This window comes from Parasteatoda tepidariorum, chromosome 10, assembly GCF_043381705.1.
Source record: "Parasteatoda tepidariorum isolate YZ-2023 chromosome 10, CAS_Ptep_4.0, whole genome shotgun sequence".
In the NCBI taxonomy this organism is placed as follows: domain Eukaryota; kingdom Metazoa; phylum Arthropoda; class Arachnida; order Araneae; family Theridiidae; genus Parasteatoda; species Parasteatoda tepidariorum.
This window is the reverse complement of record NC_092213.1, coordinates 14,215,315-14,228,525: the sequence shown is the minus strand read 5'-3', so window position 1 is coordinate 14,228,525 and position 13,211 is coordinate 14,215,315. Positions and strand designations below refer to the sequence as shown.

At 32.4% G+C, this 13,211-nt stretch overlaps 2 protein-coding genes across 3 annotated transcripts in view; one reads left to right on the top strand and one right to left on the bottom strand.

Annotated features, from left to right (window-relative positions):
• Window positions 1-2,543, top strand: part of LOC107440575 (gastric triacylglycerol lipase-like) — a 34,315-nt gene extending 31,772 nt beyond the window's left edge. The window contains exon 9 of the mRNA XM_043053968.2: window positions 2,131-2,543. Within this exon, the coding sequence (XP_042909902.1) occupies window positions 2,131-2,430 (300 nt within the window). The 3' untranslated portion in view covers window positions 2,431-2,543. The remainder of the gene's footprint in view (window positions 1-2,130) is intronic.
• A 4,238-nt stretch (window positions 2,544-6,781) lies between these two features.
• LOC107449418 (uncharacterized) overlaps window positions 6,782-13,211 on the bottom strand; it is a 314,197-nt gene continuing 307,767 nt past the window's right edge. For both annotated transcript variants that reach the window (XM_071186746.1, XM_071186745.1), the window contains exons 2-3: window positions 10,214-10,271; window positions 6,782-7,416 (exon numbers count right to left, since the gene is read on the bottom strand). In XM_071186746.1, the coding sequence (XP_071042847.1) occupies window positions 6,809-7,416; window positions 10,214-10,250 (645 nt within the window). In that variant the 5' untranslated portion in view covers window positions 10,251-10,271 and the 3' untranslated portion in view covers window positions 6,782-6,808. The remainder of the gene's footprint in view (window positions 7,417-10,213; window positions 10,272-13,211) is intronic.

Below are 13,211 nucleotides of genomic sequence, written 5' to 3'. Positions count from 1 at the left end.
AGCAAAAATAATTAAAGAATACATAAGAAGTGAAAAAGGGAGATTGATTTGGTAAAAAAATAAAAAGAGACCGATTAGATGTTTAACATATTTTTACAGTTTTATATTTGTGTCAGACTTAGGCTATAACGTTATTTTGCGTAGCTACATTGATTACACAATATTGCCTGTGCGTTTGTCCAGTATAGCCGCTTCCGGATCATGTGATATTAACTAACGAAAAAATAACATATCTTGCTCATATCTGAATTTTATAGTTGTGTATGATAATTTTTTGTGCAATTATTAGATTCTACAGGGCGCCTCAAAAGTAGCCCTTATTTAAAAAAAATCAATTAGTGAGGATATGTACGGTTTGCTGCCCTCTGCTTTTGAAATCAGCTTATTAATTCTTATATGTCACATGCACAGCTAACAAAATATTATAAAGCAATTTTAAAAAAGCACTGCAAAGACGCGATACATTCTGAGAGAAAAACTAACCAAGAGGTGTGAAAATATTTCTGTTGGATTGCTTTAACAAGCAGCAATAAACATTATTTAACTATCTTCCTGTCAACAGTGCAATCTGTTGACAAAATTTGTAATTATTTTTAAAAGTTTTCCTTGAAAAAAAAAGCAACGTATCATCTTATTTCATTTTTTCTGTTAGTAAAGTAAGAAACTAAAATAAAACATAAGTGTCTTCCAAGTCTACGACCACTCATTTCAAAATTATTCGCCCTAAACCACTATTTTTTTGATAAATGACGCTGAAATGCATACATATCTCTACTTCAAACGCATTATTTAGAATTCCGACTACCCAACAACCGTTTTGCAGCTTGGTGACAGCTGGCTCGAATCCCGCTGTTAGCCTGCATACATTTTTGAGATCTATATCTTGTACTAGCCGCCTATATAATGAGTACTCAAACCTGCATACGCATGGGTTGTTACACTTATAAAGTAAATAAGAATTGCTTTAAATAGGGTTGCAGTTACTAACGCGATTTTTGGCATAAATCTGAAATTCTCAATAATTTACTAAATATTTGGCTTAAATTTTCAAAACGCGTGTCCAGTCCAAGCATTCAGCATAGGAACTCTCAAACAAAACTTGTCAGAGCACCAATCAAGACGGAATATTTTCCATTGCCGATTTAAAGTGACCAAAAATGGATTATACTGATAATTTCTACACCATCCAAGCTTTCTCGGGATAATAACTAATTGCGATATATACACGAACCCACAGGATGATCGGGTAAATATTTAAAGAGTAGCTTCTGGAGAAAAACACAGCCAACCGTACATTTCTATTACCATCTGTTCAAATCTAATGACATTTCTGAAAAAACCTGTAAATATCATTTCATATGTATACACTGTCTATCTAAAGAACTCCCCGTCTAGACCACTGTCGTTACTATTTTAAAACCATTTCAAGTAGGGGTCATTTCTGAAAAAACCTGTAAATATCATTTCATATGTATACACTGTCTATCTAAAGAACTCCCCGTCTAGACCACTGTCGTTACTATTTTAAAACCATTTCAAGTGGGGGTCATTTCTGAAAAAACCTGTAAATATCTTTTCATATGTATACACTGTCTATCTAAAGAAATCCCCGTCTAGAGCACTGTCGTTACTATGATAAAACCATTTCAAGTAGGGGTCATTTCTGAAAAAACCTGTAAATATCTTTTCATATGTATACACTGTCTATCTAAGGAACTCCCCGTCTAGAGCACTGTCGTTACTATGGTAAAACCATAGTAACGATAGTAAGTGAGTGGGTGACCACTTTGATCAGCCTGCATTGGGACGGAGCGTGCGTGGTATCGGTCTTCGTTAAACTGTTCTATCGTAAAGTGCTCGACTTCGAGAGCAAGTCGTCGGGCTACCAAAGAAGAGGAGCCATCCCCCTTCCAGAGGATCAAAATTGCAGTGACAGGTCTTTGGATCCTTAGAGATGTTTCCCAGACCGCCGCCCATAGCCCATTGTGCAGCTCCAAGTGCGACATAAATAAATTACCAAAGTACCCTGTTTCCATAGTAGCAGACAACTCTTTGACTCTCTAGACTCTGTGACGGGAGGAGTTCTTTGATAGAAGCACAACAAATCCATAATTACTTATTTATTACTAGGATACTCCTCCAGAATATGATGTATCGAAAATAAAAACACCTACTGCTATTTTTTGGGGAATGAACGATGCTCTACTGGATCCAGAGGACATCAGTATTTTGGAAAAGAAGTTAAAGTCATCATTAATTTACAGTTATTGCATCCCCTGGAAGGATTTTAATCACATTGACTTCCTGATTGCTAAAGATGCTCGTGAACTTGTATACGACCACATATTGAATTTGTTGAGAAATATAAATGCAGATGGACGCAAACTAAAGCTAGATAATTTTTTCTCTAACCGAGAATTATGTCAATGAAATTGTTTTTAGAAAGATTTCTAAAAGTAAATATTTGTAAATTCGAACATTTTCTTAAATAATAAAAACCAGCGATCCTAACTTATGCAGTTGGGATAAACACTATTGGAAAATTGTTTCTATTATTATCTGTCAGTGAAATTGGACTAAATGCGCTATTTTTCTTTTCAGTATCAAAGTCAGTAAAAATTTCTTCCGAAATATCGTCCGTAATTAAAGAATTCTTAAGAATAAACATATTACAATAATTTTCGCCAAAGTTTTCAATCTGAACTTCACCAAAAATATTCAAAATATCGTTCATTTGAATTAGTTCGGATGATTTAAAATTTTTAATTCCTTTCCTTTCTTTTTTTTTAAATTTATGACAAATTGAAATCCTGGAAAATTCAAAATTTTATTTCTGTTTAAGGGGGACTAATTTTTTAAAAGTAGCAATTAAGCCAACAGTTTACTTTTGTTTGCCTTACTCATTTTTATTGACTTTGAAACTGTCTCAGTATCTTTTAAGCACTTAATGGACAGAGCTAAAAATAACTGGACCAACCTGAATAACATTTGATCTAATAATCGGATTTTGACATTCTAGGATTCAATCTTAATGGTTCGAGTGGAGGACCTCAATGATATGCTAATTGATAAATGCAGACGTTATTTTTTTTTAATAAGCATACCTTTTATCCCTCGAATTCGGATTTCTGATCCATAAGATATAGGGGGTAGTGGCAATTTGGGAAATATGTCCCCATTTGTTTGGTCAGGAGAGCGATCCAAAGTCTAGACCCCTTATTGTTAATTTTACTTTTTACGTATTTCGCTGTATCTCGAAAACATTTTAAGCTAATTAAAAAAAATTTGCACACAATTATACAATTCGTTTGTCCAAAGGTAATTCCATGTAAAAAAAAATTTAGTAAATGTTTATTATTACTTTATTAATGGTGGTCAAAAAAATTTTGAAATGTAAGCTATACAATTTTTTGCATCACTTCAAAGAATATAATATTGTATGGCGAAATACAAAATTTGAGCAAACTCGATCGAATAGTTTGCTAGAAATCGAATTTTAAATGTTTGACTTTTTTGAAATTTAACTTCTCAGGAACTATTTTGGGGGTAATTTTGGGGGTCAGAAATACGAATCCCACAAAAAAAACGCTATGTATATTCACAGGAAGTATACTTTTGTGTCTGACTTCGTAACTTAAAATATCATTTGCACTTAATTAGCATATTTGAGATAACTCCCTCGAACCAATAAGACTGAGTCCCAGAACGTGAAGATCCGTTCATTGGATCAAAAGTTATTCAGGGTGGTCCATTTTTTTTCGCACTGTTCATATAACAAGCATTATTATTAACAAAAAGAGAAAAATTTTGTTTACTTTATAAAATTGGTAAATATAAATAAAAAAATAACAAAATCTTTCTATAAAAAAATAATGTGCAGAAAAGACTTACCGATTTTCGGTTACTTTATGTGAATATGATGAAAAATATAATGATAAATATGAAAATATGAAATAAATATGAAAAATACTGTCACCACTGTTAGAAATATTAACACACACACAAAAAGTATTAGCACAACAGCAACTGTGTTGTTGTTTCCAGTCCTAGATGGTGCAACTAAGCTACACCATCTCCATAAAACCGAAAATCTCTAAAAAGTCTAAAAAACAAATATGAATCCCTTAAAATCTGGGGAACAGTAAAACCTAAGCAATTGAGAATATGATTGGGGGAGGCCTGATTAGCCTTGCACCAATGACATTTCGGAAAGAGTTCCCCTCCCCCCTGCTGGAAAGTAACTTATTTGATGTGGCTACTCAAAAAGCGTACGAGAGCCGCCAGTCTTTTCATCGAAAAACTGAGTTGGTGACATCATCCATCGAGATCTTATTAGAAGTACCAAGAATGAGCAGGTGGAACTCCCCTAAGTGCATTTAGTTCCATCCATTTGAGTGAGGAGGATTCAGTGAAAGTTAAGTTCGCATTTCCATGCAGGATGTCAACAGAAGCAGTCTTGACCACACTATCGGCAATTTTCTTACGCACCAAACCAACATAGCAGGGATCCATTGAACGCATATAAACTGCCAATCAGAAAGCCGAACCATAAGATCCGTATGGAAATACGACTATCCTTGAAGTCAATTTCATTGAACACGTCAATATAGTGGGCATGTAAATGATGTCCAGCAATGATCTGGCATTCGGAGCTTAGTCAGACTTCTCCCTTTGGTGCCCCAGGTCCACAGATTAATTGAATTTGCTCCCATCCCACTACCATAAAACCATAAACAATAACTGTAACATTAGCATAGTTTCTGCGAAGTAAACTACTTGATGATCAACACAAAAACTAGGATAACTATGAGGAGAAAAAAAATGATTTTAGGAGTTCAAAAAAAGGAAGTATGCTTTCAATATCAGATTCAACATCATAGATAATTAAAAAAAAACACTTTTTTTGAGCCTGTCAATATTTCAATATTAGAGACCACATAATGGTTCCAGGAGGTTTGACAAACTCCAATTTCTAATGAAGTACCCTAAGGGAATTATGCAATCCTTATGATTCAATGAACCTTTTCATGAATTGAAAGCCTGTGTATGTCAAGACGGAGAGGAGCAAAAGCGGGTACGAAAAACTTTTTATTCTAGCCTTTTTTTTCTTCGAGAAAAATAAAATATCTATAACTATCAAGATTTTTTTACAACTACATTCTACACTTTAAACTGCTTCGTTGACTACAATAAGTAGATGTTAATAAATAGTTTTTAAAAAAAAGAACAGAGTTACTTCTCGCAAAGACTAGCTATGAGTCAAATGGTTTTACTACCAAATCCTCTTTTACGTCCTACTTTCAGCCTTGGAGCATATCAAACGTTTACGCCTTTCAATTAATTTTTTTCCTAGAGATATTGAAATACTAGTTCGAAGGAGAATATGAGTAGACATTTGACTGACATTCCGCTAAATATTAAGACACAATACCGAACTGAGTATGAATATTTGGGTGCCCGAGACTGCTCACCCTTTAGCCATTTATCAGAGACGTTTCAAATGTAGTTTAATTAACACGATAGACATGTCCTTCGTCACAAAATCGTGAAATCATCTATTGCCGCATATTACTTTGAACATAAATTTATAACACCCAAATTCTCTCCACCCCTGTCACAGCAGCTAATCTTGACAAGGGCGAATCTTGTTTCATTCGTATGAATGCCGATTAAATATTTTAAAAAACTATAACATTTAGGTTCTAATTTCTAAACAAATTTGCCGACAAATTTTTATAAAATTTCACCACACGATTATTGCTTGATATTTTTTCTACCAAAATCATATTTTCTACAATCTTGAAATCAGAAAGTGGTTGTTTACAAAATTGACAAATTTAGAGCCTTGGTGGCTTTGGGGATAGAGCGGTCATCTGCCAGCGAGGTAAACCGGATTCAAATTCCAGCGATGCGAATTCCGCACCCAGCTCACACCGACCACAGTGCTGACGTAAAATATCTGTGGTAGACGGATCACGCGTTTGAGTTCCCTTTCTGTCAGGAGGATTTCTTGATTTTCCTCTTCATCTAACGGAAATGCGGGCTAGTTCCATCAAAAAAGTCCCTCGACGAAGGCAAAATTTCTCCCAATGCTTGATCCACGAGTTCCCTTGCCTTCTGGATTTAGTTTAAAATTAAAAAGCTACGGAGTTGAACATCGGTAGTCGTAAACCCTAAATTGGGTCGACTGTTCAACGACGGTAATAAAATAGTAAAGATGGACGAAATTAGAGCAGAAACATTTGAAGTAACACGAATATTGTTTTCAAATAAACTTAATTTCTATTTAAAAAATCAGTTACTTATCCCCCCCACTTTTATACTACTTCTTGTCCACGTAATTGGTAAAAAAAAAGGCTTGGAAAGCTAAATTTTCGTTCTTAAATAAATTTTCTTAGGGAAAAAAATTTTGTTATCTAGTTATTTTTTTACTCTATTGACACTTTTCAAAGAGTTATCTCAGATCTCAGATATTTTTATAATGGTAGCTCAAACACGAAATTTCAAAAAAGAGCTTGATTAAAGAATTTAAAGATATCTCTTTGATATTAGTAATGCTACCGTCATCAAATTTTGAATACTCGTTTGCCACTTTTGAAGAATACTACGTAGTGGTGGTGGTGGTCTCATAATATTTTGAAACTTCGATTTTTGCTCCAGCCTTTCCACCACAATTAAAAATTTTCTCTGAGACAGGTTTGAACCCTCTTTTAATTTTTCGCTGGAGACAATAATTTCCGTCATAAACTTAAATATAATCAGAACAAACTTTCATATGCAAAAAAGTTAAGAAGCAATTTTATTTCATTTACTGCCTTGGCATTGGTGTGCCTGACAAGGCTCTTCCCAAAGCATACACGTAATTATTCTGTAGAACGTTAAATAAATAACTTGATACATTGGTTCTGTAAGCATCTTGAATGACCTTCAAATACTTGTTAAGAGGAGCTGGCAGACTGGAAAAAGTAGGAGTGATTTGACCGAGACGATCAACTCTAAATTTTTGAACTGATCCTAAATAGTTTTGGGGTCTTCCTGTTACTTCCAAAGTCATGAGAGTTTCAGCAACGTGGCCCATATTTCTTGGTGTGTAGATGTAGCTTCCATTCCTTATAATAACTTTGTAGGCTGTAGTAATTTGTGTCAAACGGAGAGTGCAGTTGATGGAAATTTCTCCACGGAACAATTTTGGCCCTGAGCAATCACCTTTCCTCTCCAATCTGCCCAAGTTTGTTGCGTTTCCGTTTGAGAATACAGCCTCTCCTTGATTTTGGTAGATACCTTGTGGTCCAAAGTAAGTGTTGAATCCTGGTAAAGGTGCTGGATCCAATCCAACAGATCGAAGTGCTTGAGGCAATTGAGTTCGAAGAACATTATCAATATATTGGTTGGCACTTCTGCCTGCTAGCGCCACTCCTGCAAATAAATGAAAAGCCTTTAAGTTTGAATAGCCCATATATAAAACTAAAATGTGTGAAATAAACTTTACTGTAAGAGAAAAGGATTTGAATCGAAACAAAGTGAGTTATTTTGCTTGGTGAAAGAGCTTCGAAAAACACTGTTAAAAGAACACTAGGAACAAATGGGTCAAAAAACACGCATGCTGTTGGAACTGTCTCACATCAAACAGAAATCATCGGTTGTCAGTCTTGAGCGTCATCTGTTGATGAACTTGGTAACTAATTTTAAAATTCAGTGAGTATACAACTGGTTTCCTAAGCAGTAAAGTGTAGATTTCTATATCGTTTAAATCATCAGTTATTTTCAGGGCTTCCTATAATTTCTTGCATTATAATACTGTATTGATCGTTTAGGGAAACGAATTTGAATCGAGGCAAATTGATTGCTTGATAGCGAAAATGATTGAAAATACATGATTACTATAATTTAGCAAAGGAAGTTAGATCGGCGCTGGCTCACTGTAGATTAGCAAAGTAAATTGAACCTATACAAGATTACTACATTCAGGCAAAGGAAGTTGAACCAGTTCAAGACTACTATACTTAGACAAATGAGGTGAAGTGCGACGTTAATGGACATTTAATTAACGTCACACTAGAGCTGCACAATGGGCTATTGGCGACGGTCTGGGAAACATCCCTGAAGAAGATCCGAAGACATGCCATCCCAATTTTGATCCTCTGCAGAGGGGATGGCTCCCCTACTTTAGTAGCCCGACGACCTACGCGTGAAGTCGAGCACTTTACGGTGGAACTGCTTAACGAGAACCGATGCCGCACCCCCTCGGTCCCTACGCAGGCTGATCAAAGTGGTCACCCACCCGTTTACTGACCGCAGCCACTGATGCTTTACTTGTGTGTTCTACTGGGAACCACGTCCTTACGATCACCTTAGGCAAATGAAATTAACCTAATTCCAAATTACTATATTTTGGCAAATAAAGTTACTTCAGTGACGGCTTACTACATGGTGGCAAAGGAAGTTAAACTAGTTCAAAAATTACTATATTTAGGCAAAGTAAGTTAAATTAATGCAAGAGTACTATATTTTGGCAAAGTAATTGGTTCATTTCAAGGTTCGACAAAAGAAATTGCATCATTGCAAAGTAAGTATGTTTGAACAAAAATTGTTGAACGAGAGCACGATTTTTTAATTAACACGACAGTGTTTTTCTTTCCTCCTCGTTTAAATATTATTTTGAAAGCATAATGTGTTGACTGTATTGACACAATTCTCAACAAGGTTTTTAAAAGTATATATTAAAGATAATTATTACGAAACACCCTCTTTATCTAAATGTTTGCTCAGTTGCTATATTCCAAACACAAAATTTTTCTGATAAAAAATCATAATTCATTTCCTCTAATATTATTCTAATATATTTTATTAAGATATCTCAATAATATACTTTACCTCTCGGTTATATTTTATTTCAAAGATATATCTGATACATTTTGTTTTAAAGTTAAGCATATATACATTTGAAAATGGTATTTTTTTAAACATTAATATTTTAATTTCTTAATTCAACAATAAATGAAAGTTTTAATCTTGTGTTGAGGATTGTTGTTTAATGTTATATAATGTGCCGATTAATCTTTAAAAAACTAGTTTTTTTTAATACTTTTTATATGAATTTCAAAAAACACTGAGGACATGAAAATACTAAAAAATAATTTTGAAAAATTATGACTTGTTGAAATGTTTTGCTGCAGTAGCAACACTGCAGATCCAATTTCAACATATGATGTGCAATAATCAATATATTAATTAAGTAGATTTATTAATAATTTCCGAAAGCCATATTTTCCCAGTATTATTACATTGATAGCTGTTAACCCTACGATGCAGAATTTTCATTAAACATATTTTTTATACATTTTCATTAGTTTGCAGAATTCGTATCGACCAGCAAACAATGGAATTCGAACCCGGGTTCATAGGGAGGCGAGTTCTCAATCCCCTGAGCCATCAAAGCTGCAAAACATATTTTTGACTATTTTGAAGTATTTATCAAATTATAAATTATCAAAAATTTTAACTTTTAGCTTGACGATATCATCTGATTTTGTTAATTCTGTTGTGTTCATTTTCATAAATACACATTTCGAGTTGTGTCCGTTTTCTTAAATACACATTTTGAGTTATGATCATCTTCTTAAATACGCATATTGAGTCATGATCATCTTCTTAAATACACATATTAATTTATGATCATCTTCTTAAATACACATATTGAGTTATGATCATCTTCTTAAATGCACCTATTGAGTTATTATCATCTTAAATGCACATATCGAGTTATGATAATCTTCTTAAATATACATATTGAGTTATGATCATCTTCTTAAATACACATATAGAGCTATATCAAAAAACAAAAAGCTCACTGGTGACCTTTCAAGCTGGAATTTATCATTTCTAACAGAAAAAATAATGCGTTTTAGGTGGGATTTAAAACCACTAACCAAAATAAAACCTATTAAGCCAAAATTATATTATTAAGCTATTATAATTAAGCTAATAATATTTAAATAATTATTTAAGCTAATTATAAAATTATATTATTAATTATTAAGCTAACCAAAATAAATCCGCTTAATAATACCTATTAAGCGGATTTTAATCTAAGATGATTGGTAGTTTTCTTATTCAAATTTTTTAAAAAGTTAAATACTTCAAATTTAACTATTAAAACTTATTTTTCAAATTAAACAGTGTTTTAAGGTTTTTGATAAGGTTAATAACTTACCGCACATAAAGCACAAAAAAACTATTTTTCCAATCATGTTGATTGTTTCAGAGCACTCTGAAATTTAAAAAAAAAAATAAACATAATTTATAATATCTTTTAGAAAGAACACCAATACAATAATTACTAGAATTGTTGGTTAAAATAAGTGAGAAAATAACGAAGAAGCGATACTTAATAGAGAGAAGAAAATTATTAATGAACTATGCGTTTGCGTAGTGCAAAAGCTACCTCAGTTTTAATTTCAAAGAAGAAAATTGGTAAAAATAGAGTACATTAAAAAATCCGAATTCGAAACAGGAAGATAAACATAACTTTTGAAGAAGCTCTGAGGATAGGAAAAACAATTTCTAAAATCAAAAACAAGACAATTATTCGTTTTAAAAATCATGTGTTATGTCTGAGTCGTGCAAATTTTGAAACTTGTTATGCACTGTTGACTTTTTTTTTCATAATTACTCTCACTATACAATTTTGTTTTGATTACTTGAGCCTTAGCATTTTATCCCCCAAACAAAGTTTACACAGAATTTTATCTAAGTATTTATTAGTAAATGTAATAATATAAATTATTTAATTACTTTAAAATTAATTCAAAATTTAACCTAAGCAACAGAACAAAATTTAAATTCAAACATAAAAATGTTTTGCCGAGAAAAGAAATAAAACATCATTTCCTACAAGTTTTGGTTAACTGAATTACTTAAAGCAAGATTTTTTTTTAACTTAAGACATAAAATAATACAAAAATTAATGACAGTATTAATCTGAAGTCGAAACACTCCTTAACACTTTTCCTGCCGGACTCTTATTTTGTACTAATGGAAAAAGTGCCTTTATAAAAAACGTAGTATCAGGTATACAAGTAAATTAAATGGAAATTTTCTTCAGTTAGCTACCAATTTTGTTCAAAAAAATGCAGCTACTGTTTGATTTCAGAACAAAATATATATCATATGATATACAATTTTATTTAATTAATAAATTTTGGTTGATAAGAATATTTAGTTCTTCCAATTGAAAGTGTAAGAATGAAAGATATGAGTTCCCAGTCTTTAACATTTTGAAGAAGCAACATGTTCTAAAAATGGAACATAGACGTTTAAGAGGTCCACTGCAGGGCATTGAGTTATGAAAGTGAGATAGAAATTTCCACTAGAAGTTCCTGGGAAGGCGGCGCTGACATAAGCAGTGTTTTTATTTTAAAAAAACTGCTTAAAACTAAAAATGGTGACAAAATTGTTTTATGTTTTTTTTTCTACTTCTCAGTGAATAGATCCTTGACTACCACGACTCATGAAAACTGGAAGATCATAGATATTTTTTTTTTAAAAATCTATCATATAAGCCTATTTCTAGAAAAAAATTAATAATTTTTTTGAGAAACTTAAAACATTTTGTTACAAATACTATTTACTACTATTTAGTTCAAAAACATTATATAAAATCACATTCCTCCTCATCTTGTTTCGATTTATTAAAACGATTTTATTTGAAAAGAGTGGTGGCAAACTAGACCAAATGCCACTTCAGACCAGTGAATTCAACTGTCTGACATAAAACCCAATTTATACATGTATTATGATCAAATTAAGAACTAGACCAGATGCCACTTCAGATCTGTGAACTCAACTGTCTGACATAAAACCCAATTTATACATGTATTATGATCAAATTAAGAACTAGACCAGATGCCACTTCAGACATGTGAATTCAACTGTCTGACATAAAACCTAATTTATACATGTATTATAATCAAATTAAAAACTAGACCAGATGCCACTTCAGACATGTGAATTCAACTGTCTGACATAAAACCCAATTTATACATGTATTATAATCAAATTAAGAACTAGACCAGATGCCACTTCAGACATGTGAATTCANAATGAAAAGAATTCACTTTGTAAAAAGCTATTGAGTGAGTTGGGCGATTTTTATTCAACTGCTCTTTTGCGATTCAATATACTAATTGATTATGGCGAGATTTTTCTCGAGATTTTTCAGGTACATTCGTAAAAAAATGTAAGTAACATATATTTTGTTTATTCAATTTTATCAACTAAGAAATAAAGCTAAAAATTATATCTATTACTTCAAGCTTAAATCTTTTTAATGCTGCTCATACAATATGCCAGTCCAGTTTTAATTTTTCATAAGAGAACTAAAATTTTTCATAAAAGAACTAAATTATTTCTTCGAAATAAAAATTTAGAGCAAAGTTAAGCATCTCCCATCGCCATTAATTATCATCACAGCTCCAAAAAAGTTATTGGTACTAGTTTAAACTTACTTATTTTGGAAGAAATTTATTTTAATGTGTTATTCCTTTAAACGTTGATATATTATTTTTAAATATAAATATGTATGTATATATCATTACTGTGTTATAACTAATTGCAAATATGATTTGTTTTTCATTAAAATCGTGTCCTAAATATTAAAAAGGAATATGGATATCTTAAATCATTAAAATATCTATTGCTATTATTGTTACTGCAGAAATAAACTTTATTTTAAGATTAATTTGTTTTCAAATAATAGCTGAATTTTCGTTTAATAACAGGAAATCGAATGGTGTTCCTAAAAAAGGAGCAAGAAGGAATTGTACTGCCAGAGAGGAGGAGCCAGAGATTTGTTGTAGAATTGGAAGTGCACTCATAGCTCCTTCCGAATTGTGTTGTTTTGATATGGATGAAGTGAAAAACTTTGATGGCGCCAAACATATTGAGTTTGGCGGAGAGGAGGGGCCAGAGTTTGCTTATAGAATTGGAAGTGCATGCATAGCTCCTTCTGAAATGAACAATTTGAATTTGGATGAAGCCAAAACATTTGGTGGTGAGAAAGGCAGTGATTTTGGTGATGAGTTGGAGCCAAGCCTTTGCTATAGAATTGGAAGTGCTCGTATAGATCATTCCAAAATGTACTGCTTGAATATTGATGGTGAAAACAAATTTGATGTAGCCATAGATAGCGACTTTGTTGAAGGAGAGGAGTT